The sequence below is a fragment of the Quercus lobata genome, chromosome 9 (genome assembly GCF_001633185.2).
Source record: "Quercus lobata isolate SW786 chromosome 9, ValleyOak3.0 Primary Assembly, whole genome shotgun sequence".
Classification (NCBI taxonomy): domain Eukaryota; kingdom Viridiplantae; phylum Streptophyta; class Magnoliopsida; order Fagales; family Fagaceae; genus Quercus; species Quercus lobata.
In genome coordinates, this window is record NC_044912.1 from 44,318,212 (window position 1) to 44,345,742 (window position 27,531).

General features: G+C 35.4%; 4 protein-coding genes across 4 annotated transcripts; 3 read left to right on the forward strand and 1 right to left on the reverse strand.

Annotated features, from left to right (window-relative positions):
* LOC115961827 lies at positions 1 to 903 on the reverse strand. The gene has a single exon (XM_031080740.1). It carries the CDS (start codon positions 901 to 903, stop codon positions 1 to 3), a length of 903 nt encoding a protein of 300 aa, XP_030936600.1.
* A 2,068-nt stretch (positions 904 to 2,971) lies between these two features.
* LOC115960351 (26S proteasome regulatory subunit 4 homolog A) lies at positions 2,972 to 7,531 on the forward strand. Its single transcript, XM_031079206.1, has 5 exons — positions 2,972 to 3,793; positions 4,558 to 4,727; positions 4,794 to 5,010; positions 5,132 to 5,272; positions 7,289 to 7,531. Exons 1-5 carry the CDS (start codon positions 3,065 to 3,067, stop codon positions 7,370 to 7,372), a joined length of 1,341 nt encoding a protein of 446 aa, XP_030935066.1. The 5' UTR covers positions 2,972 to 3,064; the 3' UTR covers positions 7,373 to 7,531.
* A 678-nt stretch (positions 7,532 to 8,209) lies between these two features.
* Positions 8,210 to 8,659, forward strand: LOC115961828 (S-protein homolog 74-like). Its single transcript, XM_031080741.1, has one exon. It carries the CDS (start codon positions 8,210 to 8,212, stop codon positions 8,657 to 8,659), a length of 450 nt encoding a protein of 149 aa, XP_030936601.1.
* Positions 8,660 to 15,730: 7,071 nt separating this feature from the next.
* LOC115961829 (LRR receptor-like serine/threonine-protein kinase RCH1) lies at positions 15,731 to 19,566 on the forward strand. Its single transcript, XM_031080742.1, has 2 exons — positions 15,731 to 18,677; positions 19,052 to 19,566. Exons 1-2 carry the CDS (start codon positions 15,731 to 15,733, stop codon positions 19,564 to 19,566), a joined length of 3,462 nt encoding a protein of 1,153 aa, XP_030936602.1.
* The last annotated feature ends 7,965 nt before the right edge of the window (positions 19,567 to 27,531 follow it).

Below are 27,531 nucleotides of genomic sequence, written 5' to 3' on the forward strand. Positions count from 1 at the left end.
TCAACGGATATTGCCAAAAGAGGTTCTACTCCATGTTTGCAAACTTGATCTGCAGGCATCTACCTTTCGGATTAGTTTGTCAACTGGTTCCCCCATAGTTCTGTCACTCCATGCTTTTTTGATAACACCTTCACATCTTTCATCTTTTAGCCACATCGCCTCAAAACGAAAAGGCCTGGATTTCTTGTAAAATCTAACATTTTCATCGTCAGAGCATAACCATAAGGGACAATGGTCAGATAATGTACCTGGAATGTGATGAACACAAACTGTGGGGAACAATTGTGACCATGACGATGTTGCCACCCCTCTATCCAAACGAATCCATGTTACTTCTCCATCAAATTGGTTATTGCACCAAGTGAATGGTAAACCAACGAACCCCAAATCACGGAATCCACAAAAATCCAAAGCATCTCTAAATGCTTTCATCTGGCTTTCTGGTCTGTGAGCACCACCCTTCTTTTCTTCTGCTTTGGTGATCTCGTTAAAATCCCCTACACATATCCATGGTAGATCCATTTTTAGACAAAGGTGTTTAAGTAGTGCCCAAGAATGTTCTCGATTGGCTGTTATTGGATTCCCATAGAAACCCGTGAACCGCCAGGCGTCATCCATTCCTGGGTTAACTACTGCATCAATGTAAGTTGGTGTTGAGTCCAGAACTTTAAGATCAATCCCCTCTTTCCAGTAGAGTGCCAATCCTCCTCTTGTGTTAATCCGAGACTCAATAAAAACATTCTCCAAGTGAAGCTTTGAACAGAGATTTTTAAGATAGTGGTCTTTAGATCTTGTTTCCATCAGAAAGAGAATGGATGGAGCGTATTTTTTCACCAAATCGGTGAGTTCAAGAACTGCCCGTGATTGCCCCAAACCACGGCAGTTCCAACTGAGGCAATTCATTGTGCTTGGCGAGGCTGTTCAACAGCCTCCACCACTTCAAGATAATCATCCTTGGCATTGTGAATACTCTGATGATGTTTGCTAGGGACTTCTGAGGATAACTCCTTCTCTGAAAGTTCACGTTTTCTACCAAAGAGGTGCTCATTATCCACACGTTGGCTGCCTGTTGCTACCCGTTTTTTCCTTGTCCAGGTTGGTAGAACACGATGCGTGGTAGTGGAAAGAGCAACCCTACTTGTGTCACGTGCTTCACTAGAATTTGGTTGCACTGGGACTGAATTAGTGGCACGTGCAATTACATTATTAGAATTTAAGTCAGACACATTCCCATTGTCAAACTGAGCTAATGCCGTGTCAATCTCCTTTAATTGAGCATTGAAATCCTGGAATTTAGTGTGACCAACGGGTTGAGAGGTAATTGAGGCATTAAATGTGTTTGAATGAAATTCAAACTCTTTTGGATCAGTTTCAGAAACGGCGTGAGGCTTAACTCCTCTCAGTTCTGATCCCATGATATTAGCCGCTCCAAATATATGTGCCAAACGAATTCTGTCATTATTAGTTTCCAAATTTGATTCGGTTTCACTAGGTAACTTAATTTCCTCAGTGCTTTTCCCGTTAGGAATCCCTTTGTCAACCGTATCTGCCCTATTGATTTCCTCATCTTCATTTGGACTTAATGAGGAATAATGGGCTACATTAATAACCCCTTCATTGCAAGCCGTTACATTATTTGACAGCTCCGGTGATCTTCCTCTGCCAGAAACAGAATTTCGGCCTGAATCTCCGCCCTCCGATACACCTGAACTCCCTTTCTTCTTTGCGGCATAGAACCCAAGAACTACAATTGAGCTTTTCCTTGCAGCGACAAACGGCGGAGCTCTCAAATGTGGTCCAAACTCACGTTGCTCTGGTGTAAGTGTGCCCTCACTATCAATCCATAAGTCAGAATCTCTATCATCGTGTGTAAGTCGCCCGCACCAGTAGCATAGGTTTGGCAGCCTCTCGTACTTGAAGGCGACCCACACCTGCTTCCCTCCTCCTCCAACAGATATCAACCTTCCACGGCACAGAGGCATGGAAAGATCAATAAGAGCTTGAATATGAATGAAGTGACCACCATCAAAGAACTTTGGTTCCGTCGGGGCAAAAACCTCTCCCAACACACTACCAATTTTTTTCGCTGCTTCAATTGTCATATATTTAATTGGGAGCCCGTGAATCTGAACCCATAGTTTTGTCTTCTCAAACTTTATATCATGCATTGGGACCTCATTCTCATATCGACTCATTATCACCAAGTGTTTGTCAAAACTCCATAGTTCTCTTTCCAAAATCCTGTCAACATCTTCCTTTTTCTCAAAAGTGAAAAGAATCTTGTGATCTCCGAAACTCTGCATCTTAAAACCGTCTCTGGTTCTCCACAGCGGGGTAAAAGTCTTCGCAATTACATCCATGCTAATTGCGCGCTTAGTTAGAAACTTTGCAGCAATGGAGAAGGTCTCACAACTGTCTCCGTCAAGTAAGCAGCAACCCGGTTCCTCTTTATCTGAAAGAATAAGCCTATTCCATGATTGAGCCAAGTCATCCATCCTCACACCTACTAAGAGTGTTTCCCAAAATCCCCGGATAAAAACCCAACAAGCCTAGAAATAACAGTATTATTCCAGGAACCTAACTCACCTTTGTTGAAGGGACACACTAATTCTACTGTGTAAGGAAGTTAGATATGAAACCCACTTCTAAGCACAGAGAAACTTCGACAAGGTGGATTTTCTTATCTTTTTTCCCTATCAATATTCCAAGCTTCAACAATTGTTTCACATACAACTTAACTTTTTTATTACTACATGATTTCAGTTAACTCAACTGATAAAATTTTTTATAGTCTAATAAGAAATCAATATCTATCTACAAAAACTAATTGACATTTTGGTCTACTAATATAAAAAAAATCATTAGAAGCAGGATTAAAACTATAGCTAAAAATAACCTTTATTATTATTATTATTATTTCATCAAAAATATCTAAAAAGAAAGGCTTTATTATTACTTTTTTGTTTTAGATTTTAAAGAAAATATCTGAACTTAACTTGTTCTCAAAGCCAACGCCATCTATCTAAGCCTCTCTGTCTCCGAGACAATCAGATCAACCTGAAACATGGGTCAAGGAACTCCGGGCGGTCTTAACCGGCAAGGTTTACCGGGTGATCGAAAACCCGATGGATCCGACAAGAAAGAGAAGAAATTCGAGCCGGCGGCGCCACCAGCTCGAGTGGGTCGCAAACAGCGCAAACAGAAAGGCCCAGATGCCGCCTCTCGACTCCCAGGCGTTACGCCACACACAAAGTGCCGTCTCCGATTCCTAAAGCTCGAGCGTGTCAAAGACTATCTGTTAATGGAGGAAGAGTTCGTCAGCAACCAAGAAAGACTCAAACCCCAAGAGGAAAAAGCCGAGGAGGACAGATCTAAAGTCGACGATCTCAGAGGCTCGCCCATGAGTGTTGGAAATCTGGAAGAACTCATCGATGAGAATCACGCGATTGTTTCCTCGTCGGTGGGGCCGGAATACTATGTGGGGATTCTGTCTTTTGTGGATAAGGATCAGCTGGAGCCTGGTTGTGCGATTTTGATGCATAACAAGGTGCTTTCTGTGGTGGGGTTGTTGCAAGATGAGGTTGATCCTATGGTGTCTGTAATGAAAGTTGAGAAAGCTCCGTTGGAATCGTATGCGGATATTGGTGGCTTGGATGCACAGATTCAGGAGATTAAGGAGGCTGTGGAATTGCCATTAACACATCCTGAGTTGTATGAAGATATTGGGATTAAGCCTCCTAAGGGTGTTATTTTGTATGGTGAGCCTGGAACTGGGAAGACTTTGCTTGCTAAGGTTTGTGTTTTGGTTTTTTGTTATTCCCAAGTTTGTTTATTTATTTATGATTGACAATAATAATATAGTGTTGTTTATGGAATTTTGGTCATAATGTTTGTTAACGAAAGCTAAATGTATTAGAATCTTTGCAATATGTTGTTCTGAGTAGTTGATTGAATTGAAGACCCAAGTGAACACATTTTTATTTATTTTCCCTCCTCTCAAATTGATGAATCTTAAGCTCAAAATTAGTTAATGTATTGTACCCTAAACCCTTTCACATTAATTAGGAACCAAATTCATTTAAACACCAGATTACATGTTTAGATGCAAAACATATGATAAGTGAACTTAGTATCAACCAAATTTATATACATTGAAGTGTATGTTTTCCTCTACAATTCACTTTGGAAGCTGCACTTCTTGACTCCTATGTGAACTTTCACTTGTTCTTAGGTGCCAGAGCTCCATATCACGTGGACTCTGTGTGTGTGTGGATGTTAATATAGAGACTTTGAATGACACTGAGGTTGGTTGGTATGGTGTCTATATAGGCAAGCAAGAAGTAAATACTTAAAATGTGTTTGCCATTCCAAATATATGTACGATATTTATTTTTGCCTAAAATGGTTGCACTATGTAGGCTTAAGAGAATCTATTTGATTTATGCCCTGCATAGTTGCTTGTTATGGTGTTTCTTACAATGGAGTAGTGTTGGTGTAGTTGGATTAGGTGTTTTGTTGAAGTAGTTTAAGCTTTTAATCTTATTTGTGCTCTATCAGGCAGTAGCAAACTCAACATCAGCAACTTTCTTACGTGTCGTTGGTAGTGAATTGATTCAAAAATACTTGGGTGATGGTCCAAAATTAGTGAGGGAACTCTTCAGAGTAGCTGATGATCTGTCACCTTCAATTGTCTTCATTGATGAAATTGACGCAATTGGTACAAAGAGGTGAGTTAATAAACATTAATGGTATATCAGTGTTCATGGAGTGTTTCTGATCAATATGCCCAACAGGTATGATGCCCACTCAGGTGGTGAACGTGAAATTCAAAGGACTATGTTGGAATTGCTGAATCAGTTGGATGGTTTTGATTCGAGAGGAGATGTCAAAGTGATTCTTGCAACCAACAGGATTGACAGTCTTGACCCAGCTTTGCTTCGGCCTGGCCGAATAGATAGAAAGATTGAGTTTCCTCTTCCTGATATCAAGACAAGGAGGCGTATTTTTCAGGTACATTTGATCTTAGAAAATCAACACATTCCATATCTTTTCTCTTATTCCTTCTGATAAGTGATTTTGCTATGTTCGCTTCACTACATGATTAAGCAAATCTCATATTTCTTATTTGTAGATACACACATCAAGGATGACATTGGCTGATGATGTCAACTTAGAAGAATTTGTCATGACTAAGGATGAGTTCTCTGGAGCTGATATTAAGGCAATATGTACTGAAGCTGGCTTGCTTGCTTTAAGAGAACGCCGAATGAAGGTGAGCATGCTTCAATTCTTTATATGACTAATGGCTGAGGTTTTTTTTTTTTTTTTAAATTTTTTTTTTAATTAAATTTCTCTAGAGGTACATTTTTCAGAGAGGAATGCTATTACTTGCTTAGAAGTTTAATTGCACTAATTTATACAATCATTGGCCCCTTAGAATTGGAAGTACTTTATTATAAATTTATATGGTTTTACTGTATGTTTCTTGAGTCGTGATGTATGAAGCTCCCCAATTAGAGCGTATATTACATGAAAATTACATATTGGTAGAAGGAAGAATTGGAAGTGTAGAAGCAGAGAGATGGGACTTCTCCCATAGGCAACTTAATATCATACTCTCTTTTCACTGTATGATTGTTGTCCGCCTTTACCTTGGACAAGATGCTTCAAGAGTGTCTCACCTACAATGTGTTGTTAGGTTATTAGCTGACCATATTAGATGCTCTTGCTCACTTTCAGGAGAGTTTAGTGTATCCTTCGCAGATCTTATATGCTCTCTCTCTCTCTCTCTCTCTCCATGACTAGTTATTGGCCTGTTTTGATGCTTTTTAACTTTCACTTTGTCAGTTTAGTAACTTAGTAAATGGAAGTTGTCAATTTGCTATATTTCTGTGGAAGGAAAGAAGAGAGATACCAAATGAGTAATGAAAAATGCATTGATAGTTTACATTCTTTCCTTCAAATTACTACTTCTGTTGTTACTATTTTGAGTAAGGCAAGTGTTAAGCTTGCCACCCATAAAAAATAAAAATAAATAAAAAAGTTGTATTCATGTTATTTTAAGGTCTCCTAGAAGATATTTAAAGTGTTTTAAAAACCGGAACAGCCCAGTCAATCTGTTCAACTACCACCTGTAGCTAGTCTGGTCTGATTATCCTAAAAGCTGGTGGAGTTAAAAAAGACCAGTCAAAACCACTTGACTGGTGGTTCAATAGACAAAACTGTTAGCAAAATCAATATCTCAGTTCCCCCTGTTGTGATGATCTCCATGTGACACATTGTTGCCATGCTGCTGAAGGAGAGGTGCTCCTTAGTTTTTTTTCTTTTTCTTTTTTTGGGGGGGGGGGGGGGGGGGGTGTTGTCCATGGAGCATGATGGTGCTTTGCATCTGCGAGAGGTGAAGGGGTTTGGTGAGCTCTGATTGTTAGGGGGGGGGGGGGTGGGAGGTTTTGAGGTTTGAGGGCAAAAGGTGAGTGGGTATGGAAAGTAATTAAATGTGCTTGTTTCAACTGAAATTGATGGTTACATGTTCAGGTTTATCTTTTATGGGTTTGTCAGAAGATATCCATTAGAAAGTTATTGAGTGGTAAAACATTGATAAATGTAGCAACAAGTACACTTGAATTCAACCAAATTATTATCATGGTTGGAGCCCTAATGAATTTGTAAGCGCTAATTGAAAGTATTAATTGGACATCTACTCTTTCTTCCACACTGTATGATGAATTAAATTATGAGTTATGTTTCGGTTTGTTTTGAAATGAAACAAATATATAAAATAATACCTTCATTTCTCTAATCATAGTTGATTACGTATTTACGTTCTAAGTTTGTTAGAACTTGAACTTATATGCTTCGTGGTTGAAGCATTATTATTCTGTGATGTGATGTTATGAAATTTGGAAGTTAGAAATTGTTTGGTTACAGTGCAATTTGGAAGTTGGAATTTATTTGATTATTTATTATGTTTTGTAATTTAGAGTCATTATTCTTTCAATGTTAATTGCTTGTATATTTGTTTTGTTTTTTTTTTTTCAGTTGTGAAAACTCACTCGAGAATCGTTTAGTTCTTTTGAGAATTTATTTTTAATACATATTTTTGTTATAACATTAAACCTTATTCTATTTATTTATATTATTAAATAATTATTCATGATATCATTTTAGGTTGTTTTTTCATTTTGGTTTCTAAAACAGGTTATGCGTATATGTGTGTTTTCTGGAGTTGATTTAAATGAATGGACTGTGACTTAATACACACTTTTTTTTTTTTAATTGTGCGCTTCAGGTAACACATCCTGATTTCAAGAAGGCAAAGGAGAAAGTAATGTTCAAGAAGAAAGAAGGGGTGCCAGAAGGACTCTACATGTGAAAAATGATAATCCTGCATGTGAAAACTGCACTGTATTATGTTTGTATTTTGGATTTAAAATCTATTTTTATTTATAATCTACGCTTTGGGTTTTAGATATGTATTTTTATTCATATGATCATCCGTTCTGGAAAGATTAAAGACACTTATCTTATCATCTACAAATTACTGTGATTGTCCAATACAACTGAATTTAAAGATAGCCGGCTATCAATATCAAATAGGTAATCCAAATGTTCATTAAGTGTTTCCCTAAAATTTTTTTAATACAAAGGGTAATTTATAATTCAGCAAAAAATTGAAGTAAAAATTGAAGGGCTACATATAAATATAATCATAGATTTTTGGCAAAAGATTCTTGGTCAGCATTCGCTAATTTATCATTATCATTTATTTCTGTAAGCCTCTCATTAAAGAAAGATGATTTAGTGCAAGAAATAAACATTCAAGTCGAATATCAATTTTCATGCCTAAAATTAAATGCTACCCAAAAATTGTTCTGAGTATCTCAAATCGAGTTTTCTGACAAGCATGCTAGAAAAGTTTAAAAAGTCTATAAGATATGGTACCTGACTTAAATCGAAGCCAAAAGTTGAAGTAAATCAAAAGTCTAATTTAATGTCATCACTCTAAATGTGCATGCATGAAGTTTAATGCAATTTTCAAGGTGCCTTTTGATTCTCACACTTTCCGGTCAGGAATGCCATGCGCACCATCAATCCATAAAACACATAAGGAATTTTGCATAAATTTATTTGGGTATAAAAGGAGAAAATTAGACCACAAGTTCGTACTTTGTAGGTATCAATTTCAAAAGCCTAACACAGCTTTTACACAATGAGTGCTATCAGGAACAGCTTAGTTTTATTTGTTTTGGCATTAGCCATGAGCCCTTCATGGCTTATTATTTCTGCCAATGGAAATGTGCTTCCTTTATTCATCAAATGGCATGTATACATTGTAAATGGATTGAGCAACAACATGACATTGTTCATCCATTGCCAATCTTCAGACAATGATATGGGCAACCACAATTTGTCTCCTGCAGCTAATTTCTCTTGGAGTTTCAGAACAAACTTCTTCCATTCTACGGTTTTTTCGTGCTACATACGCAAGGACGATGCTCAAGCCACCTTTAAAGTGTTTTGGCAAGATCCAGTTCTATTTGAGCGCTGCAAGTGGAAGAATTGCATTTGGATTGCCAAAGACGATGGAATATATATAAGAGATTTTCAGAATGAGCAGGATGAGTTTCAATATCAATGGGAAGCACTAGCAGGTTGCTAAAATGAACTTCGATATATATGACCACGCACCACTCTGTTCAAATAAAGAGTACAAATCTTTTGTACTACTTTTTGTATTACACTAATCATAAATTTTTGTGTTTATTTATTTCTTTTTTTCCATTTTAAACTTGGGCTATTTTATAAGAAAAGACAAAAAAATTCATGACAAATTATAATTGGTGGAACATAAAAGTGGTATACAAAAGTGATTTAAAAATAACAAAAAGAAATTTGAAAACATTAACAGCAAACAGCACAACAAGGAATACGTACTTCGACTAGAATATCAGTTTAAGCAAGCAAACAACAACAACAAAACATGCGAAGAATTTTGACAAAAATTTCAGTTAAAGCCAGAAAACATGCATAGCACATAACGACTAGAGTATGAATAGTTCATTTTGACAAAAGGTTAACCAGATGCTAAGTTGCTAACCTTTATATTCGATCTATTTTATTATTTTCTTTCCTTTTCAATTGGTTAGATTATGTGAATGAAGAGTGGCGTGAGAGAACTTATACGTCTCTAATAAAAAACAAAACGGTAAATCAATATTATTCAATACCCATTACCCACAAGTAATAGCCATGCTTATACAACCTTAACTAAAAAAATAAAAAAAATAAACGGCCTAAATCACAAAAAAACAAGGATGAAAGATGGTATAAGGGTTTGTTCCTCTACTCAGATCTTTTTCCATGATCTTTTTACTATGGCAATTGACAAGAACGCTTTAGTTGCCTCTTATATATATAGGTAGCTCAAAAAAACGAAGTAGTGAGATCTTGGAAATCTAGTTTTATTCATGCTTATCAGGATTAAGAATTGGATTGAGTATCACCTATAACTCAAACTCAATTCTCATATTTCATTTTTCTAACTCTATTTTTTCACTCACTTCTGAAATAACTTGTTTGGTTTCATATTTTGGTGTATATCTCTTCTCTACAACTCAAATTTTGGCATAAAGTTGTGGGATCCATTGAAACCTATAACTCAAAACTTAAAAACATTCGAATTATGTTTTCAGTTTTCAAGATTCAAACTCAAATTTTCGAGTTTTGAGTTATGAAAACTCAACTCAAAAATCAATTCAAACAAGATGAGTTTCAGTGGACCCCACTTTTTTGAGTTTTGGGTGATGAAAACTCAAAACTGAGTTATATAACTTAGTTTTCATCAATCCAAACACCCTCAATGGATTCGATGGGCCCCACATTTCTTGTTCTATTCTCATTTTCCTTCTAGTGGAGGTGGAGACCATATATCTTGAAAATTATTTTAGTTTGGAAAATTTAGGGAACAATCACTGTATGGGGCATTGAAGCTGCCGAAGCAGTTTTTGGGAGAGAGTGTGGTGGTGGAGCCGCATGAGGTGGTGTAGCTGGCCAAAGGGGATAGAGACTTGTTGAGGTTGTTCGAGGAGTTGAAGCAATTGGTGGCAAATCTCTTTGACTTGCTGCAATTCATGAATATCTTCATTTTTGCTCCTATTCTATACATTCATCAGTATATCATGTTTTAGCCTTTCTGACCTGACGTTTTGAATTCTAATGCATCCATTAACAACCACATTATAGTATTCCTATTCTTAAGCCTAAGTCCCAAAATTTTGGGGAGGACTATGGATTCTTGAAAAATTAGTTAGGGTTGGCCATACTTTTTGTTACTCCTGTAATTGTCATATATTTTCCTATCACTGCTACTGATGACAACAACAACAACAACAACAATAAAGCCTAAGTCCCAAAATTTAGGAGACGACTATGGATTCTCGACAAATTAGTTAGGGTTAGCCACACTTTTTGTTATTCCCTTAATTGTCATATATTTTCCTATTACTTCTACTAATGGTTTTTTTTTTTGTCCCCTTAACTTGGCTTAACTCATTCTTTCTTATTGGTGAATTAGTTTCTCTCCTTTGAACATGGTTGAACCATTTTAAGTGACTCCCACTCATCTTTTCATCAATAGGGGCCATCACTATCTTTAAGCGAATTTCTTCATTTCAAATCCTATTTTTATGTGTGTTTTCAAATATCCATTTTAACATTCCCTTTAACTTAATAAGTAATCGACAATTGCACAACACTCTTAATGTGCTTCTCCACTTCATCCACCCTACTCTTATTCTATGATTCACATCATTTTCAATCTCTCGATCTTTATGGATTATGTTCCAAGATATCAAAAGTTGTCATCCTTTGGTATTTCTTGACCATCAAGGCTTACAGGCCTTTCGTTTCTGTTTCTACTTTTAGTACTAAACTTATATTCCATATACCCTGTTTTAGGCTTACTCATTTGAAAGCCTTTCAATTCCCGAGTGTCTAGCCAAACTTCAATTTGACATTAACTCCGCTTCTAATTTCATCCACTAAAATTATATCATTTGAAAAAAGCATGCATTAAGGGACTTTGTCTTGAATCCATTTATTGAGTTCATCCACCACTAGGGCAAAGAGATATGGACTTAATGTCAATCCTTGATGCAAACTTAAGTGATGGAAAACTCACTTGTGATCCTCCACTTATTCTCACACAAGTTACAGCTACATTGATAGTACATATATCATTAATCAACTTAATGTACTTCAAAGGAATACCTTTCTCTTCCAAAATCTACCACATAACCTCTCTAAGGACCCTATCATATGCTTTCTCTAGATCAATGAAAATCCTTGAGGTCTCTCTATTTTTGTTTTATATAGAAATAGTTATAGATAAAAAGGAAACCGATGAAAAAACTGAGGGAAAATTGATGCAATTGCTAGTCAATATAAATTAGTTTCACTTAATAAACAAGAATATTGCTTAATAAATTCCATAACTTAGATTCGCTATCTTGAAGAAATGATAACACTCTTGAAATATATATTTCCCTACAGACCCTATTTCGAGTGGAAAATTAAATTATTAGACATGTTCATTGACTTGAAAGGGTTAGCTTGACTTGAAATATATTTTTCCCTACAGACCCTATTTCATATGCTAAAGTTTGCTGCTAAAATGGTTATCTTGACTTGGTTGACATCAAAACGTGAAACATGGTAACATAACGTCACATATATGATCTAGTGTATAAGGTGCATGTTGTTGAACATGAAAGCGCGTAAGGCTAAAAATTGCTAGCATGTGGAAGCATGTGAAGTGTGTGGTTCGACACACTGAATCTTTAAGTGGCGTGTGGCAATGCGTGGAGGCTCAATTTGGGCTGATTTTGTCACCGTTATGTAGGCCTACTTGAGATCTTTTGGATGGTGGTGGTTGTGAGTGATTTTGAGATGGGGAGTTATGGCTTACAAGGATTCTAGATTTATGACATCAGATTTGGGTTGGAAGGATGGCGAAGCAAGGGTTTAATGATGACCATAGCTAAGATTATGTAGATTTGATGGAAGAAAAAGATAGAAATTTTGTTCTAATTCAAGATCATTTTTTTTTTGCTTTAATACCATGTTAAATATTGTAAAATAAAGAGAATATAAAAGAGGGTAGAAAAGTGAAAGTGAGAGAAACAACACAAAAGTTATATAATTCGTCATAACGGCCTACATCATAAAAGAAACTTTTAACCATTACATCTTTATTATAATGAATTGTACTCCTACATAACAAAGAATTCCTACATGGGCTCACAATATACATAGACCTTTTGGATCATTACATTTTTAATCCATAAAACCCTTACCTTTTTTTCAAATACTTGTAGAGGTGGCAGAGAACAATTAACCAAAAAAAAAAAAAAAAAAAATTATGGGGCTGATTGAATCTTTTGAGGGTTTTTGACAAAGCGAAACATGTTTAGTCTTTAGATTCCTTAGTGCAAGGTTCCCGATGAGCCCCTAGAGCTTTGGGCCCTCGGCAGCATTGTTTCTTTAAGTAAAATTTTTCTTGAGTGACTCAGATGAAAGCATACACGATCACATTTATTCTTAAGACGCACAATAATTACCAAAAAAAAGGAAATATAAAAATCAGTTCTGGCGCAATGCAAATGGCTGAAACCACAGGTTCATCCACCACATGGTTTAAGCCTTGAAAATTGGGATAATCTTTGAATAATGACACTCATATGTGCTTTTGGATTTTTTTTTAACTTGTTTCTTAAAAATTGGTTAAAATATAATGGTATGTTTTAAAACTGCAAAAATAAATAGGTTAAAAAAAACAATATAAGAATTAACCTCTTTCCAAACAAACAAGTGAACAACTCTCAATAGGTCATAGCATCTCATACTCCTTTACAGTTTTTTTTTTTTTTTTTTTAATTAATGAATAATTAATTTGCATTTGAATTAATTTACTTGTTGGTTTGATTTGGTTATTTGCTCAAAGTAAAAGTAGAGTTTTTTTTTTTTAGAAGAAAGTAAAAGTAGAGTTATACCTACAAAAAGTGAGAATTGGAAAAATTGTACATAATAAGTTAAAATAAACTAAACCAAGTACAAACAAAATAGCCATTTTCTAACCAATATTACCATTAGTGACCCGCGGAAACAGTATAATTTCTTAACTGTTCTTTTTCTGTATTTTCAGAAGTGATAGGCTCGATCAAATCATAATCGTCCATACGTTCACGACTAGTGACGGACGGCCTAACCAAGCTCGTCCTAGAAGAAATGGCCGTCGCTCAAGGACGAGTAAATCCACCTCCACCCCTAGAGGAACTGTTATAAAACATTAATCAGCCTTCAGATCGTTGGGAGGGGCAGCTCACCATTAACACCCCGCAGGGGCGTTACCAGGCAAGAATAAAGTCTCCATCAAGACTCCACCAACGGCTAAAAGAAACCACCTGTGAGTGCATGCATATAAATACATAACCCCAAAAGGGGGGGAGGTAAGGCAAAAACTCTAGCATATTATTTTCACAGCTCTCTTTTGTCAATCTTTCTGACTTTGGCATCGGAGACTTTTTGGCAGGCACCACGCCGGCGAGCTACATCCATTCTTCCCTTCACTCGTTCTTGGGGATTGGGTTGGTTGAGGACGACTTCAATCTGGACGATCATACTTGACTGACGATCTGAGCATCATCAAGAAGAAATAAGGAAAAATTTACTTTTGCCTCGAACTGCCTTACTCTTTTACAAGTGAATGAGTCATTTTTAGCCCTGCATATGCACATGGCTTAAGCAGGAAACATATACTTGTAGAGCAATTTAACATTTTCAATAAGTTTTATGAATTAAATGCTTTATTATACTTTTCCCTTACACAAAAGTCAGAAGTCAATTTAATATTAAATAAATGCATAGTATATAAATGATAGAGGACTCTATAAAAGAAAATATACTTCCTCAATTCCAATTTGTTTGTCTTGTTTAAAATCTCAACTTTTTAAGGGAATATTATTTATTATTTTGTCTGCTATATAAAAATGTATAAGTTTTTAGAATTACCCTCATTAATTTAAACTATTAAAAAAAAATGGCATTGACTTTTTAGATAAAGTAAAAGGTAAGATAGAAATTTTATCTATTAATTTTAAAAAAAATGCTTCATTTTGGGGCATCCCAAAATGTAATAGAGGACCAACAAATTGGAATGGAGGGATTATATGATACAGGACGCTAGACTACATGATTTTGAGATCAGGCCATGCAATTTCAAATCAAAGGTTCTAATTGAAAGTTTCAAAATTTACTTTTAATCTCAGCCTTTGAATAAAAAATCTTTTAACCTTTAATTCTTTACCATTTTACTTTTACACTTATTTTTTTAACTTCTCTCTCACAACTTTATGGTGAATTGCACAATCCCTAAAATGCAAATGTTTGTGCTTCACCCTTCAGCCAAAAGCACCTCATACTTTTTTTTCCCCTCCTCCTGTAACTCTTTGAGCAATTCACTATTCTTTTCGAATCCTCCTGTCTCATGCACACTAAATAATTATAGGGAGAAATTTCTTGGACACTATTCCTAAGATGCTAGATGAGAGTTTTGAACTAAGGAATTAATGAATCTCTTATCTCACAACAACTTTCAATTTACTAGACCAACTCCCTGTGGTTACCATGCATCACACTTGGGCTGATTAACAAATTAAAATAAGAAAAAAATTAAGTGACAGAGAGACCATCATTATTAATTGCAATAATATGCTTTGCATTCAGTGATACTGATGCATTTGTCCCAAAGAGACGATGATGCTTATCTTGTTATCTGTGTTATGTGAATAAGTCTCTCTTGTACTATAATAATTCTTGCCATATCCCTAGTGAGAAGCATGGCTGAATAGACCAAAAAACAATTAAATAGTAGTAATTATGGAAAGCAGTGTAAACTGTATAGACAATAGGACGCCTAAAGTCCCTTGTGTAATCAAGAGATTATGTTAATGCGAAAAAAGAAACAAAAGCAATGAATAATTTTATAGTTGAGGAGGCTGGATAGTTTGATTTTTTGCTACCGGCAAAACAGATATATTCCGCAAAGCACACATTTTATACTTTCATAGCTCATCTTATACAAACTGAAGAAATACTAAAAATTATTTATAGAAAAGCATAGGAGAATCAATTTCCCCCAAGTTCCATAGATGCATCTCGATCAATTCAAATGATGGGAAACACTCTTTGAATGAAAATTTGAACTTGCTCACAAAGAAAAAGAATCAAAGCTAATGCGAATGACCTTCAAAGTTCAAAGGAGTGGCACAAAAATCAAAAATAAAGACAGCCCACATCACTGACAAATATTGAGGAAAACAATGCAAGAACACATGAAGCATTGCTAATGAGTAAATTTTACAATACCTGTTCAATTCAGTGAGACTAAAATATACTATAAGCTAAGATTAAGAACAGAACCCCGAGGTGAAAGTGATGGTGGAGGTGTGGCTCCAAATCTTTGAATCTATATACTAATTTCCTCTTTCTTTATCTCTCCTTTTCTTGCTTGACTGCAAAGTAAGTATAATATAGACTTATTATTGCACTAGCAAGACTAATAGAGTGTGACTGTTGAGTTTACTCTTTAAGAAAAGAACAAGCAACAAGAAAGAGATAGAGAGAGAGACCCAATGAAAAACCAAGAGTGGTTAAGGTTTTGAGGCAATTGGCAATGCCGATGCCGAGGCAGTCCTTCAACACTCACAACCACCATCCAATGCTGAGGCAATCCTTCACCATCCCCTACCACCACCACCACTATCATCTCCTCCTCTTTGTCCTGATACTTCTATCTTATTTTTCTTTTTCTTCTACTGCAAACAATGAGGTTGTTACGTTGTATTCATGGCTTCACAGCTCTCCCTCACCTTCTTCTTCAGCTTTCTCTAACTGGAATTCTTCACACCCCAACCCTTGTAACTGGCCTTACATAACTTGCTCTTCAGAAAACTTTGTTACTGAGATCAATATCCAGTCTATTGAGCTAGCTCTTCCCTTTCCTTCCAACCTTTCCTCCCTGCACTTCCTCCAAAAGCTCATTGTTTCTGGTGCTAATCTCACTGGGACAATCCCTCCTGATATAGGATATTGCACTGAGCTTACAGTCATTGATGTTAGTTCAAATAGTCTGGTGGGAACTATACCTTCAAGTGTTGGCAAGCTCCAAAATCTCAAGGACTTGATTTTGAACTCTAACCAGCTTACTGGTCAAATCCCAGCAGAGCTTGGTAATTGCATCAACCTTAAGAATCTCAATGTATTTGATAATTATTTAAGTGGGAAACTTCCTGTTGAACTAGGAAAACTGTCAAGTTTGGAAGTTATTCGCGTGGGAGGGAACAAAGACGTTGCAGGAAATATCCCAGATGAGCTTGGAGACTGTCAGAATTTGAAGGTTCTTGGTCTTGCTGATACTAAAATATCAGGCTCTATTCCTGCTTCACTGGGTAAACTAAGCATGCTTCAGACACTGTCAGTCTATACTACAATGCTCTCTGGTGAGATTCCACCAAATATATGCAACTGTTCAGAGCTTGTCAACTTATTCCTTTATGAGAATGATCTCTCAGGTTCACTTCCAGCAGAGTTAGGTAAGCTTCAGAAGCTGGAGAAGATGTTGCTATGGCAAAACAACTTTGTTGGCAGTATTCCTGAGGAAATTGGAAACTGCAAAAGCTTGAAGATTATTGACCTCGCCTTCAATTCTTTATCTGGGAGCATACCTCGGTCTTTTGGAAACCTCTCAAACCTTGAAGAGCTTATGCTTAGTAACAATAACATCTCTGGTTCAATCCCATCTGTTCTTTCAAATGCTACAAACCTCTTGCAGTTACAGCTTGATACTAATCAGATATCAGGTCGGATTCCTGCAGAGCTTGGGATGTTGACAGCAATAACGGTTTTATTTGCGTGGCAGAACAAACTTGAAGGAAGCATTCCACCAGCATTGGCGGGTTGCCGGAGCCTTGAAGCCTTAGATTTGTCCCACAATGCACTCACTGGTAGCTTACCCCCTGGACTATTTCAGCTTCAAAATTTAACAAAGCTTCTCTTAATTTATAATGACATTTCGGGCTCAATTCCTCCAGAGATTGGTAAGTGCACTTCTCTTATTAGGCTTAGACTAGAGAATAATAGAATCAGTGGGTATATCCCAAAAGAAATTGGGATTCTCAACAACCTTACTTACCTTGACCTGTCTGAAAATCATCTTGCTGGATCAGTACCAGAAGAGATTGGCAATTGTGCTGAACTGCAAATGTTGAACCTAAGTAATAACACCCTTGGAGGCACATTGCCTAGCTCATTGTCTGCCCTGATCAGGCTTCAAGTATTGGATGTTTCTATTAATCAGTTTCTGGGGCAGATTCCTGGGAGTTTTGGGAAGCTTACTTCACTGAACAAACTCATCCTTAGTAGAAACTCACTCTCTGGATCAATACCTTCCTTGCTTGGTCGCTGTTCTGGTCTTCAGTTGCTTGATCTAAGTAACAATGCACTTTCTGGCACAATCCCTGCAGAAATATTTGAAATTGAAGCTCTTGACATTGCTCTAAATTTGAGTTCCAATGAACTATCTGGTGTAATCCCATCACAAATTTCTGCTCTCAACAAGCTCTCCATACTAGACCTTTCGCACAATAAGCTTGAAGGTGACTTGATGGTACTATCTGGGCTCATAAATCTTGTTTCTCTGAACATTTCTTACAATAATTTCACCGGTTATCTTCCTGACAGCAAGCTATTTAGACAGTTATCAGCAACGGAGTTGGCAGGGAACCAAGGATTGTGTTCTAGGGGCCATGATGCATGTTTCCTTAGCAATGCTACTAGTATGACAAACAGCAGTGGTTTTAGGAGGTCACAGAGTCTAAGATTAGCCATTGGGTTGCTAATTTCCTTGACCATTGCATTGGCAATATTCGGGGCTATTGCAATTTTTGGAGCACGGAAGATTATTAGAGACGACAACGATTCTGAGATGGGAGGGGATTCATGGCCTTGGAAGTTCACTCCATTCCAGAAATTAAACTTCTCAGTTGAGCAAGTTTTGAAGTGTCTAGTTGAATCTAATGTAATTGGAAAGGGATGTTCAGGAATTGTTTATCGGGCAGAAATGGAAAATGGGGAAGTCATTGCAGTAAAGAAGCTGTGGCCAACGACAATGGCTGCTGGATATAACTGCCAAAATGTGAGGACAGGAATCAATGGAGTGGTTCGTGATTCCTTTTCAGCTGAAGTAAAAACGCTTGGCACAATCCGGCACAAGAACATTGTAAGATTCTTGGGTTGCTGTTGGAATCAAAACATGAGATTGCTAATGTATGATTATATGCCCAATGGGAGCTTGGGCAGTCTTCTTCATGAACGAAGCGGTAACTGCTTGGAATGGAACCTGAGATATCAGATTGTATTGGGGGCAGCTCAAGGTTTGGCTTATTTACACCATGACTGTGTTCCTTCCATTGTTCACAGGGACATTAAGGCCAACAACATTCTCATTGGTCCTGAATTTGAACCTTATATTGGTGATTTTGGGCTTGCCAAGCTTGTTGATGATGGAGATTTTGCTCGGTCTTCCAACACTGTTGCTGGTTCCTACGGTTACATTGCTCCTGGTTAGTACAATATTCCAATCTTATCATCCTTCATTGAAAGTACAAATTCTTAAGAATCAATTAATGCTTTTAGGAAAAAATGAACTCTTAACAAAAACATTATCTTCATAATCCTTGATAAAACTAATTGTATGATGAATAAATCTTTTAGTCATAGATTATTTTATCATCTCTAATTATAGACATCTTTTCATAAATATACAGATAACTTAAGAATGAGAATACATGCCTAACAAAATTTGCTTTCTCTGCCAATTCAAGGATTTCAAAGTCATTCATAATGAAGAATTACTTTTCGTGTTGCAGTTTTCATGTGGTAATTTTTTGCAATTTTTAAGCTGCATTCATGTGCTTTTTGTGCCTTTGGTTTTCAGAGTATGGGTACATGATGAAGATAACAGAGAAGAGTGATGTCTATAGCTATGGTGTTGTTGTTTTAGAAGTGTTAACAGGGAAGCAACCAATTGATCCAACCATACCAGATGGTCTTCACATTGTAGATTGGGTAAGGCAGAGGAGGGGGGGAGTTCAAGTGCTAGATCCTAGCTTATGTGCTCAACCAGAATCGGAAATTGAGGAAATGTTGCAGACCTTAGGTGTGGCTTTGCTGTGTGTAAATCCTTCCCCAGATGATAGGCCAACCATGAAAGATGTAGCAGCAATGCTCAAAGAGATAAGGCAAGAGAGGGAGGAGTGCATGAAAGTTGATACAATTCTTAATGGATCTTCTGCAAGTGAGAAACAAGAAAACAACAGGTCCGGTCGCGGTGGAGGTCCATCTGCAAATGCAATGATGCCACATTCATACCTCCAAAGCAACAACACAAGCTTTTCTGCTTCCTCATTGCTATATTCTTCTTCCTCCAATGTTAAAACTACTTTCAAATAGTTGGTCAAATCTTCATGTTTGCTAAGCAGTCAAGAGTTCCTTAAATTTTTTGTTTCTAAATCAGTTTAGTTTCACCAATCTGGTTTCTTTATGTAAAAGAGAAATGCTTTAATAATCAGAATCAGCAAAATTCTGACTTTGGTCATAACATTCTTACATTTAATTAGATTAAAATTAACAACAGACGTGATTTATTAGTCAATTCTGGTTGATCTTTTCTTTTTAAGACCGTACACTAAGGTAGACTGCAGGTTTTGGGTGGAATCTATATATTAATTATTAAACCCGTTCCTATTACCAAATAAGCTTCATCAAATTTATAAATACACAGCTGAATTAGTAAAAAATATTATTGTAATATAAACTTTGACAAATGCAATTTTAATATTGTAGTGGTATGTATGAAAACATATAACTTGAACAATTTTAGGCTCATCAACAGCATAAAATGTTCAACTTATGCACTCCATATATATATATATGGGGCTTAACGCCTTAAGAAGAAAACAATCATAGTAGAATTGGAACTGCGACCGGCATTGGGGTCTTACTTCATCCGTGATAGTAATGTTATAGCGGCGTAGAACATGAAGGAAAGACAAGCTCTAGCTTTTTGTCAACCAGCCCCAATGACCCATTAACCAAGCTTTCATTTCATCATCTACACCCTACAGGAGCAGAGGCCGATGAAGCGAGCCCAGCTTCAAAAATTTCCAGCACAGGTGCTACCGCTTTAGAGATTGATAGAGATTCGTTTCGGAATACCACGTCCTTCTATAGCTCTTTCTACTTTCTTATATATATATATATATATATATATATATATTAAACAATATTACATCACTCAATAACTTATTATTGAATTTATATTTTAAAAATTCAACCGTTGAATTACATATTCAATATTTTCTTAACATACATACCAAATTTCATGTCAATCAGATGTAATTTACCATTCGGTTCATAAATTAATCTTTTATGCATTATTTCAAACTACAATAACTTGAATTTAAACAATTAATTGATGACATGACTATTGATCTTTAATCACCTTGAAATTTTGCAAGCATGGAGAATATAAGAAAATAATGTAATCTAACGGTAGATTTAAATTTGCATCTATTTAAAAACTATTGGTTGGTGTAACGTTGCTTAAAATTGCACCTAGTGCAATTTTAAGCAATGTTACACCACTCAATAAAATTGATCAAAAATTTGACATAAAGTACATTAGTGAGACATAAAATAGTTTCTTAATGAGCATCTAACGTTACTCTAAATATTATGATAAGTATAAATTCTGTTTATATCTACCATGGCCTATGCCAAGCCATCATTTTCTTCACCGTACTAACACATTCACATTCAAAAGACATGTAAGCCCATAATGCAAGCATTCTTATTATTACCCGTGATAAAAATTGAAGTAATACTACTACCACATAAAATGACATAATTTGCTCACTTAGAGCATCAGCAATGGGCCTGTCATATGCCAAATGTAAAGCACATTTGGCATACAGGCCCAAAATATGCCAGCAACTGGATGGCTAAAACCATCATAGGTCAAATTTTTTTGGCATAGCGCTACAGTACTATCTCATATGTGAGATGGTATTGTAGCACTATGCCAAAAAAATTTAGTGTATTTTAATCCCCTCTCTCTCTTGCTACAGTACCAGACTCTCATCCCCTCTTTCTCTCTCGCACCATCAAGCTTCTCTTTCTCTTGCGCCATCCAGCTTCTCTCTTTCTCTCCGATCACCAAGCTGCTGTCCGAATCACCAAGCCTTTGCCGAATGCCGATTCACCCTCACCCATCTCCAAATCCGTTTTACCAATTCACTCATCTCATAAACCCAACACTCTAGATACCCATTTAACTTTTCACTCCATCACCCTCACCCATCACCAAGCCTCGCTTTTCTCTCCGAATCACCAAGCCTCTGCCGAATGCCGATTCACCCTCACCCATCTCCAAATCCATTTTACCAATTCACTCATCTCATAAACCCAACACTATAGATACCCATTTACCTTTTCACTCCACCTCTCTCTCTTCAAACCGAGATTCTCAAGGGTTCTCAAGGGTTTGTGGGTTTGGATTAAGATTTTTTTTGCAAAATCTCAAATGAAGCTCTGTCGGTCTCTCAAATCAAATCAAAATCAAAATCAAAGCAATTTACTAAGTGGGTTTTGATCCATGTTCGAGTTTTTGTGTTTGTGTTTCTTTTCTCTTTTTGCAAGAAAAAGGGGGATTCAGCTTGTGTTTGTATTTGGATTTTGATCTAAGAATTGCTGTTGATGTTTGCAGAGGTGGGATTCAGCTTCATCACGAGGGGTTTTCGCTCGCTGTCGGATTAGCATCTTCAGAAAGTTTGCTCAGGTTCAACTTCAATTACCAAAATCCCAATTTTATCAAAATCCCAATTTTATTAGATAATCGGTGTTCTTGTTTACTGATTTTTTCTTCAACAAATTAATATGTTGTATACAAAGATTCTATCAGTGGTTTTTGTTGTGTTCAACTCTATGGTTTTATATGATTTCTATTTGTACATGTTGGCCATGTATGGGCTATGTTTGTAGAGAGTATATTTTGAGTTATATTTGCTGCTGTATGGGCTGTGTTTGCGGAGAGTATATTTTTGCAGAGAGTATATTTTGAGTTATAATATGTGAAGGCTTTGAACTCTTGTAGATTTGGTTAAGTTTGTATTTCTAATTATAGTAATCACTTACCACAAATACTTGAACTCTTAGACTTTGTGAGTTGGCTCTAATTGACTTCATACACTAACTGTTTTAAGTTCCTTATTTAAAAGGGATGGGTACACAAGAAGAGATAACACAATATGCTAATATCTCACAAATGGATGATGGTGATTTTCTTGCACCATTTTCAAGTGGGTCTCAAAATACTTCAATGCCCATCCAAGAGTCTTGTCCGGAAGTTGAAATTGTCACCCCTAATCCAATAAAACGTGGTGGCAACTTTAGTGTAGATGAGGACAACCTCCTCGTCTCTGCATGGCTTAACATTAGCATGGATGTTGTGCAAGGTACTGACCAAAAGGTTGAAAAATTTTGGGAGAAAATTTGGCAATACTTTTGCGAGAACAATACTTACAGAACCACACGTTCTGCTTCCTCCCTCCAAAGGTGATGAGGAAATATTAATAGTGAGACAAGTAGGTTTGCTGGATTCAAGGCTAAAATTGAAGTCCGAAATAAAAGTGGTGGGACTAACGAGGACAAGGTATAAATTGAACTTTATAGTGTCACAATATTAATTTCTAAATAGTTTCAAGACACTAATTATTTTTTTTATTATTATTTTTAAATCTAGTTGAAAGATGCAAAGGAACTATATAAAGTTTCACCAACTCCAACAATCGGCAAAAAAACAGCTTTTGCATTTGAACATTGTTGGGTTGTGTTGAAGAACTAACCAAAGTGGAGTATGCCTAAGGAAAGATCAAAAGGGCTCCCTCAAACTCCTAGTTCAATTGATCAAGTTGGTAATAATGATAATGACACAATGGAGGTAGAGAGACCAATTGGCAGAAAAGCTAAAAAGGCTAAGAGAAAGAGAACAGATGGTGATAAGGGTTTTGATGATTATTTGGCAAAAAAATTGGAATATCTTTAGGAATCACATGAATAAGACAGAGAGGCTCTTTGCATCAAAGCGGATAGGGTTCGTGTGGATGCGCAAAGAGCTGATATTGAAAAGGAAAGACTTCATCTTGAAACTATTAGGGAGGAGGGAAAAATAATGACCATGGATACAAGTGGCATGAATGACAAAGAAAGAAATTATTTTGAAAATCTCAAGGATCAAATCCTTGCAAGGCAACAATTAGAGTAAATAGTTTGACACAAGGAGATGATGTCTTGTCATAACTATATTTTGGTAGTAAATTATATATGGGTTGAGGTTTGGCATATGTAGATGATATTTTATTTCAACCTTGTTTTGATAGTGACTTATTTTAAGCGTAAGTTTGGAACATGTAGATGATGTATTGTTCCAACTTGATCAATTGGCAGTAGGTTGTGCCACTTATGTAATCACATCATTTTTGCTTATATGAATGACAAGCTAGTGTTTCAATTTCTTGATTAATACTTTAGTACATGAATGAATATTTAGGCTTTACTATACTGTGAACAAGAGTTTAATACTTGAATTAAAGCTAGAGATATTGGCCATTTAATAAATGTTTTTTAGCCCTTGACCTCTTTCTTAACGAGATGGGAAATCTTGAGTCTATATTGTATGCTAAAATTGTGGTGTTCAAACTTTGAGATTGAGTTTAAGATACTATCTTGAGTCTATATTGTATATTATTGACAATTACTCTCCAAGTTAGAAGAGGCACTAAGTCCACAACACAAACACACGAACAAGTAGAGAGGGAGATATGCATTACAAAGAATAGAGTGGAGAGAATTAAATCTTCTGGTTGGGACCATTATTGCTTTTGTAGATATTAATTTAATAATGAGTAATAGTTTAAGGGGTCATTGTCTAGTATGATGTTGAAAGTCCTGGGCTGTAAAGCGCTAGTCCTGGCATCCCCTATATGCTTTATTTCTTATCAATCTTTACCAGGGGACTTTTGCTTTGACAGATTTTAAGCTTTGTTTATCGAATAATATATCTACTTGATTGTATCCTATGGATAAATTTGAAGTGACATTTTAGCAACTCTTGTGTGGGTGCGCATATTGTGTAAGGATAGCGTTTCATTGTGGCTCCAAAGTCTCAAATGTTTTGTTTGATTATTAAATCACTATTTATTTTTATTATATTTTTTTGTAGTGAAAAAACAAAGTTTATATAATGTCGGACATGCAAGAGTTGTATAAAAGATGTACAAGATTATCAAGTTTCTTTTCATCAAAATTAATTGAGAGTTGTATGAATCTTGAACGTATGAGTGTTGAAGAGATTATGCAGAATTTACGAATTTAACAGTTTTTGGGCCAAAAGTTATACAACTTGAAATTAAAACTATTGTGGATATTGGGAACAGCTTTTGGATGGTTATAAGACTTTACCCATGATATATAAATGATGGTTTTAGTAACTTCTTCTTTCAAAACATTCTAAGAAACACTAAAACTCCTCCAGGCCATCTCCAAAATTGCTATTTTCAGAACGTAACAAACTTGGTTGTATTCTAGGGATAAATTCGTAGTACCTGTTATCAACTCTTATGTGGGGGCATATATTGTCTAAGAATAGCATTTTGTTGTGGCTCCAAATTCTATAACATTTTGTTTGATTACTGAATCACTATATTATATTCATTATGTTTGTCAGTAGTGAAAAAGTGATGTCTAATCCCAATTTTTTTAATGTGAGAAATGTTAAATCCTCTTTAGTAGAGCTAAAGTGACAAATACTGTGGCAATGAAGTGAAAAAAAAAAAAATAGAGAATCTCGTACGAATGAGTGTTGTATGTAAGACCTACAAGATTTTCAAGTTTCATTTGCATCAAATTATCCTAAGAGTTTCTACGAAACCCGAACGTAAGACTGTTGCACAAGATTATGCAAAATTTGCATACTTGATAGTTTTTGGGACGAAATTTGTCCCACTTGAAATGAAAACGTTTGTGAATATTGGAAACAGTTTTGGGATGGTTATAACTCTTTACCCAGGATATATAAATGATTCTAACTGTCACTTTTAGTACTTCTTTTAAAACTTTCTAAGAAACACTAAAAATCCTCTGGGACTTCTCTAAAATTGTTGTATTTAGAATGTAATAAACTTGGTTGTATCCTTGGGATAAATTTGTAGTATCACCTAAGCAAATCTTGTGTGGGTGCATATATTGTCTAAGGATAACATTTCATTGTGGCCCCAATTGTCAAATGTTTTGTTTGATTATTAAACCACAATAATTTTTATAATATTTTTTGGTAATGAAAATTTGACGTGAAGTCCCTTTTTTTTTTTTAATGTGAGAATTTTTACTTCCTCTTTAGTGGAACTAAATTGAAAGAAACTGTGCTAATGAAATGAAAAAAGAAAACTTTTAGAGAATCTCGTTCGTATGAGAGATGTATGTAAGACGTACAAGATTTTCATGTTTCTTTTGCATCAATATTTCCTAAGAGTTAGTACGAAACTCGAACGTACGAGTGTTGCAGGGGATTCTACAGAATTTACAAATTTGACAATGTTTTGGATAAAATTTGTCCCACTTGAAATGAAAACATTTGTGAATATTGAAAATAGTTTATGGGTTATAACTCCTTACCCATGATATATCTACTAGATATTTTAATTGATCTCATTTTATTCTAAGACTAAATATATATAATCTCTAGGACAAAGTTTAGCTATAACCTCACTCAATATCTTTTTATTAGAAGTGAATTTTGACAAATCCACCGTTGGATTTGGATTACATTTTCTTTTTATCCTTCAAGTATACAAAATTTTCAAAAAATTAAAAATCAATAGTTATATTATCAACCAATTTTTTATATTTCAATTTTTTGTTATCTAAAATTATGCATAAAAATAAATTTATGGATAAAATAATAAATAATATCCAATTAATACAAAATTTGATATGGATGTTCTGTTATATTTTCAAAATATGTAGCCATGTTAATTTTTTTTAATAAGACATTGGTTACAACTAAATTTGTAGTCAAACTTTTTCCAAATCATTAACTCTCATTCATATTTGATTTATTAAAAATAATGTTATTGTTTCATTGCATGTATTAAGTTAATTAAATTCATGCTAATCTTAAGTCTTAAGATAATATTATTCATCCTTCTCAAAAAAAAAAAAAAAAAAAAAAAAAAAAAAAAAAAAAAAAAAAAAAAAAAAAAACAAAACAAAAGAAAAAAATTCAATCTAACTAATGAGAATGATTAAGTATTAACTCTTAAAACAATTTAATTATGTCCAAATTAATAATTATAGCTACATTCTACAAAAGAAAATATGATAATTAAAACATAAACACATTTGCATTCTACTGCGTAAACTTCCATTCTAAAGAACTTCTTAGAATCTCTAAGTACGAAAATTGCTCAAAACTTTAGCTCTAAAATAAAGTTAACTAGAGTTTTAATGGAAATTTTTTGTTTTTTATCTCTCTCTCTCTCTCTCTCTCTCTCTCTCTCTCTCTCTCTCTCTCTCTCTCTCTCTCTCTCTCTCTCTCTCTCTCTCTCTCTCTCTCTCTCTCTCTCTCTCTCTCTCTCTCTCTCTCTCTCTCTCTCTCTGTGTTTTGTAAAATATTTTATTTACAATACATTCAATATAAAAATATATAATAAATAAAAATGACATTTTAATTTAAGCCCAAAATAAATTCCTGACTTTGTTAGTGGGTTAGACCATTCAAAGTAAAACATTTGGCTTCATAAACTCCTCCTTTGAAAAGTGCAATCGTGTCTTTGGGACTAGAACAATATCAAATAGCTATTACACATTTTATAAATTAATTAAAATTTACAAACTATTTGTGTGTGGTAATAAATATGATTAGTAAATTTCAAAAACATAATAATAATAATTATAAGGATCAGATTTGAATTCCTAGCCCAAAGGGTGGATGGACTTAGGTCCAAAAAGCCCAATACAATGAATTTGTAGAGATTGGGTTAGAAAACTGGGGTTTAATGAATCAAACAACAAGTAAAGTAGGTTTTGATAACAAGATAATGAAGATAGATAAGTTTAAACTAGAGGAACTCGTCCTCAGCGCAGTCCGAGGAGATCAGTTCTTATATATTGATTCTCAAGTTTAGTTACAAGTTCAATTCTTGATTGCTATAGTGTTTTTCTCTTTTCTTCTCTCCCCTTCTCCATGGAGGATCATTTACATTATATATTTCTCTTTAGACGATCTTGGTCCTCCACCTATTGATCATCTAAGCCACCACTTAAGTGCTTGTCCCATCGAACACCCACTCAGGCCCTCTG